Genomic DNA, 6000 nt, shown 5'->3' on the forward strand with positions numbered 1-6000 from the left:
ACAGTGTATACATTATTCAATCATCACTATTTTTTTAAAGTATTCTGCTCAACTCTGGTTACATTATACACATACATAAGGGCACCATTTGAAAGTGTAAAATCTCAGTTTAGGCTTTCATTATACTTATAGATCAGCATTGTATAATCACCTCCAAGGCCGTATAGGAGAAATCTATGTAAAATTCACAAAAGAGGCAGATATTTGGAGAGTCAGTTTTGATATATTTATATGCTGTCATGACCTACAAACTACAATTTTCCCTGCAGTTTGTAGGGTCCTCTGTGAAATGACATCAGGGTTTTTCCTCGTAAACTCAGCCTGAACACAAAGATTTTAAAAGATTGAGATTACCCAATAAAGTCTGACTGTCTTCACCATGTTCATCTACTGTAACAGAATCATTGTCTGCTGTAGGAGCCTTAATGTTAATGCTGAATTTGCATTGTGTGCATTAAAGTCTCTCCCTGTGAGTGTGCCCTCTAGAGGTCAAGCTGAATATAAAAGAGAGGAAGTCTAACCATGGGGTGACTGTCATGGTGGTAGCCTTTTACCACACATACACACCTAGCTACCCAGCATTCCGGCAAAGTTGCTTGAATGTGCTTGTTTAGCAATTGCAAATTTATGCCTTTTATTTTCTTTCTTTCTTTTTTAATAAACATTTGTAATAAATTCTTCAACCAGCATTAACTGAACTTTTCATCTGGGCATTGATTATTTATTTCCCTTTATTTTATTTTTTGTTCAGTCAGAACTATACTTTTCTGTGATCAAGGTGGATTAAATGAAGAAGCATTTAACCACAACATATGCCTTTATCACAAATAATCATTGTAATGCCACAAGCCATAAGATGTACATGGTCACATTACTTACAGAATCCATGTTTAAAATTATTCTTTTTAAACTGTTGTTAATGTGCATATTAATCATTTTCCTTGCAGCACTGTGTCTTATAACATGCTCACTGTGTGCATCTCTGGATTGGATTATTGGTTATATATAATAGAATGACACTGTAATGCAGAAGTCATTTTCTTATAGTACAAAGAGCACATAGATACAAGTTAAGGAAAAATAAACACAACACCAAAAATAACACTTGTTATATGACTTCCATTTTGTGTACAGTCTCTTTGTGAATTTAGCATTACTTCTTCAGCTATTTAACAGTCAAGGGTGGATTTAGTGACTCTGGGGCTCTAGGTAAAAGACAGTGACTGGGGCCCCCTAGAGGCAAATTTTTTAATTAGTTAAGGCTGCACGCCAACTCTTCCACAGTGGCACAGTAGGTAGCGCCTTTTTGTGACCCAAAAGGATAAGCGGCTTAGAAAATGTGTGTGTGTGTGTGTGTGTGTGTGTGTGTGTGTGTGTGTGCCAAACCTGCAAAAAGTTTTTGAATTAAAAAAAAAAATCTTGGCGATTGAATTAATCTTAAATCTAGTAGATATATGTAATATTTCTCATTTTGAGATTATAGGGATATTTAACTTTTTTACAGACATTTTCCTTTAAATCATTTTATTAAGTGAAATGATCTTTCTACAATGGCAGATAATTTGGAAATAATAATCATATGCAAATAAATTTAGACAATTTGGTATAGAGTAAGGTAGAATAATGAATAATGAATAATGGAAGTAGTAAGTAACATATTCCCCAAATTTTAAGAGAAGTAATTTGTAACTTTGGTTTTACTTTAAGTAATTCCCCCCAACACTGCAGTTGTCTATACTAACATTAATGGTATTATTATGCTGACCAATTATGGTAACCTCTTCTACAAAGTGTAGATTACAGCGTAATTACCTTGTTCATACCAGTTTGTCTTCATGCAGTTGTGCCATCACATAACAATACAGAATAGTCCATTATAACCATGACCGGGTTGTGGCATTGTGCATTGAAATTACCACTGCAATCGCAAATATCAGCTATTTGTAAAATGTATATTTATTTCGGAATAAGCTATTTAACATCAACACATACAGTACATCTAATTTGTATTTTCATGGAGCTCTTGGCTTAAGGGGGCCATAGACAGCTGGCTACCTTTGCCTAGTGCAAAGACCACCCCTGTTAACATGACTGACCTAAAGAAACTTTATTAGACTATAAATCGTGTATATGCGCGGCAGTCCCTTATATTTTTCCTAGATTTGAAAAATGAACTAAATCTATTCAAAATATTCTATGTCTTAACTTCTGGTTGTGCTAAAATGCATCACTTTCAAATAAGACACAGAGATCAAACTGTGTGGTTTTACCACATTACAAAAATACTCATACCAGTGGTTAGATATGCTTTTTAATGAATTTCTGACATGCATTGCAGCAGCATTTAAACTGTGATGTACGTTTTTAAATGAACATGCTACATTACAGTGTTTATAAGATTAGCTACATTGAGATCTGCTGTGTTGTATTTCTGATGTATCCAGTTTAAGAAACAACGTTACAATCTGTTACTGGCACTGATTGTAGAACAGCTCTCCTACTGCTGTATTGGAGAATTTCTGGAGGAACTCGACTAGCTTACTCAGTGTGTACTCCTCAACTATGTTCTGGTCAGTGTTGAGGGCGATCGCTGCTCCACTGCGAATAGGAACGCCGTTGGAATTGACGCAGCAGTAAGCATTCCACACGTACTCTGGGATGTTGACCCGTTTGACGTTGTTCTTGATGATCCAGTTGTCAGCAGATGGGATGGCACCAACCAACACGTAGGCCTTGTCACACTGAGCTTTGAATATATTGGCCAGATTGGCCTCATGATTCGCCCAGGCATTCTGGTTCAGTTTTGGGCTCTGGGGCACCACGTTAGTGAGGGTGAATGTGGCATTTCGACTCGGGACTAGAGGTGACAGAACACAATAATGAGACACAGAATAAATTATTTAAGTATCGACTTCAGTATTGTAAACAAAGATGAAAAAACTGGCGCCGGTTCCCTTTGACTTGCCATTTAAAGGGGAACTGCACTAATTTACAATATTTCTGCTTAATTAAATGGATAAAATGTAAACAAAAGTATTCCAGGCTGTTTGATGTGAAATGCCTTGTTTTAGAGTCAGAATAGTTCACAGTTGTGTTCATAGGAACCAGACGTCTGAAGAGTCTCTAAAAGCTCCTACACAGAAAGTACTACATACAGTTGGTATGAATATATTGCCTGAGGCCTGGGGCATTGCTTTATGATAATTTTTTAGAAGATTTTGGCTGACAGTGTATTTTTTAATATATAATTAGGGTGGAGGGGTACCTGCAGGGTCCTGTGGGGCAAAATAGTTCCCTACTGAAAACGAAGTTTTTCATGTTACCACTAGATTACCTTTATCAACATTATATCTAAAAAGTGTAGGTTCACTGGTGATTTTGGATAGTAAATAAAACTGTTATATTTGTGTTGTAGACATTGTGACCCCTGGTTTCTATCACTACCACTGTAAAGAAATCTGAGTCAGTACATTTCTTGACAGTGAACCGTTTCACATCAAACCACTCTGAATGGCTTTGTTTACATCTCATTGATTGAAATATGCCAAAGTTTAAAAAATTGGTGGAATTCCTTTTTAAGCCCACAATCAGTTCCTGAAATAATAACTCTGCTGAAGGAAGTTGTTTGGGTACAAAGGTGAACTGACTGACCTCCAAATGAAATAAGCAGCTGTAAAAGAATGATGCCAGGCTCTAACTTGTATGTTTTTAGTCTTTATAAACAACGAGACTGAAACAATGGACTGAACAGTAAAAAATGAAATGAATCTTTAAATTTAAAAGAAGATGCCATTATCCAATTGAAAACAAAATCAAGAAATAGTGGCTTTAAGCACTTTTCTGAGAACTGTGATTCACAATAGGGTGTCATGAAAGGCTTCACTTAAGACAAGTCTGTGTCATTGTGGTTTTGATCCCTATCCAAAGCTGTAAAACTAAATAGTCAAAGTTGGGGGATTTGTGTTCACACCATCAAAATAAATGGGCGAATGCAATTGCTTACGTATATAAATTCAGTCCGAAGTTATAATTAAGGCTTACTTTAACATTTTCACATATAAGCTACTTTAAAATGTTCATGTTAATGTCTTTGCCTCTTCGTTAAAATGAATCAGAGGATATTGATTGTGATCAGCGCATACCTGCATGGTGCCCATTGGGATTAAGGTGGCCGCGATCAAACCCTGAGGAAGTGTAGTCCACATTCAGAGCCTGCCTCTCACCCTGATAGACATCAGGGTGTTCCTTCTCCAGCACGAAGCTTTCCTTCATCTCACCTTCCCAGTTTTGATTCACCAGCTAGAAGACATAAGCTTTTAACGGCTTGGATCATAAAGCGACTACAGCAGTTGTATCTATAGCAAAGCCAGTTTTCGAGAAAGCAATATCATTCATGCAATCAAATATCAAGTAATCAATGATATCTCTCAGCCACCTGCACTCACCTGGGGCTCCACAAACCAACGAGTCTCCCTGCCTCCCCCATTGCTGGGCCCAAAGATGTAAGCAGAGTACACGGCAATGCGGTTGTATGTGTCGTACAGCGTAGCAAAGTGGTACGTGTTCTGGTAGCGCTGACAGAGCCGGGCGGCACCAGATGTGGTCGAGCCCCATTGTGGGACTTTGCCTTTGTAGAAGAACTTTATGCAGTCAGGCTCATCCTGAAAGTCAGACACCACATCACCTTCAGTCAGAGCCACGAAAAAGCCTATAATGACACTCAGAGCAGCGGCGGTCTGCATTGTTGTTAATCAAAAGTTTACAGTGTCCTGTGTTTCTTCTGACTCCCACAAACACTACAGGGCCAAAAACAACTGCGCAATCCTGATTCCTCCTTATATCCACCTCCTTATCTCCTCCTCTTTTTTTTTCGCATTTTTGCCTTTTTTTACAACATTATCAGTCTTTTGACAAGGGCAAGGTAACGTAGCAACGGTTGGGAAGCGGATGTGTGTAAATAAAGGAAGGGTATTAATGTCCTTGTTTGGGTGTGTCCTTGTGTTGGCTAGTTACTAGTTGAACAGTGTTACAGTGTTATACTTTACAGAAAACAGCGTGTTCCACTACTGTAAGTGAAATTGTCCCAATTTAACAACCAAATATCTCCACTAAACCGCCAGGTTCTGACAGAATAGATAGGCCTAATAGTATATTATCAGGTCTGGAAAGGTTGTGCAATTGTATATATCATATGTTGGTTTCCCATGAACCAGTATCCGTATGTGGAAACAGTCACACCGGACTGACCTCATCTTACCTCCAGCACATATCAGCAGTAGGTGTTGTGGAAAAATTAAAGCCCTGAAATAACACGTCTGTGTATGCCAGTAATGGAAAGAATTAGACCCTTATCTTCCTTTTTCCTGTTTCTGTGAGGAATGTGCTTGGCCATTTCTCAAATTGTTAACGTTGTTACTCACTTTCGTCAACTGTCTGACACATGTAAACATATTCCTTATATAACCCAGTAAACTGAAGCCTAGGTTTAAACTAAACTGGTCTATGAGGGCCACAACAATTACAAATACAGTGTTGCAGTCCCTGGGTTTGTGATTCAAAGCAGCATTATTTGAGAATTGGTATTTTTTGCTTTTGGGGTCCCCTACAGTTGCAGAATGTATTTCACTTTTACACCACTCTCTTATATACAAGTCACTCTGTGAGGCCCATTCTTGGACAGCTGTACACATGCATTTGTTGACGAGCTGAAGGATACAGAATCCAACTTCCCTTCAGGCATCACGACATTTCAGTTGTCTCTATGTGTAAACAACAGAAATTGTGAGTGTAATCTGTAGCATCCACATGGCTGCATGACGTGTGTGAACGCGAAAGAGAGTCGGATTCTGACGTTGGAACCAGTAAAGACAACATCAGAAGAGAAAGTACCATGTCGACTTGCAAAGTACAGTAATATTACAGGATTTTATTACAGGTGGTCGCAAACCTTCAAGTCTTATTTGGCATTAGACTGACAAACACTGACCACACTTTGAATTC

At 38.2% G+C, this 6000-nt stretch overlaps 1 protein-coding gene across 1 annotated transcript; it reads right to left on the minus strand.

Moving 5' to 3' along the window:
* Nucleotides 1-2295: 2295 nt before the first annotated feature.
* On the minus strand, nucleotides 2296-4825 carry si:dkey-243k1.3 (endonuclease domain-containing 1 protein-like). The gene is made up of 3 exons (XM_036558882.1): nucleotides 4446-4825; nucleotides 4143-4299; nucleotides 2296-2857 (listed from the first exon to the last, which is right to left on the minus strand). Exons 1-3 carry the CDS (start codon nucleotides 4740-4742, stop codon nucleotides 2469-2471), a joined length of 843 nt encoding a protein of 280 aa, XP_036414775.1. The 5' UTR covers nucleotides 4743-4825; the 3' UTR covers nucleotides 2296-2468.
* Nucleotides 4826-6000: the final 1175 nt, after the last annotated feature.

Source organism: Colossoma macropomum, unplaced genomic scaffold, assembly GCF_904425465.1.
Source record: "Colossoma macropomum unplaced genomic scaffold, Colossoma_macropomum, whole genome shotgun sequence".
In the NCBI taxonomy this organism is placed as follows: Eukaryota; Metazoa; Chordata; class Actinopteri; order Characiformes; family Serrasalmidae; genus Colossoma; species Colossoma macropomum.

Excerpts from the sequence above, each read along its gene's own strand:
- si:dkey-243k1.3 (XM_036558882.1), bottom strand. The coding sequence starts at position 4,742 with ATGCAGACCGCCGCTGCTCTGAGTGTCATTATAGGCTTTTTCGTGGCT. Across the intron at positions 4,300-4,445 it reads GTTGGTTTGTGGAGCCCCAG|CTGGTGAATCAAAACTGGGA; the intron begins GTGAGTGCAGGT and ends TATGTCTTCTAG. Across the intron at positions 2,858-4,142 it reads TCCCAATGGGCACCATGCAG|TCCCGAGTCGAAATGCCACA; the intron begins GTATGCGCTGAT and ends TGTCACCTCTAG.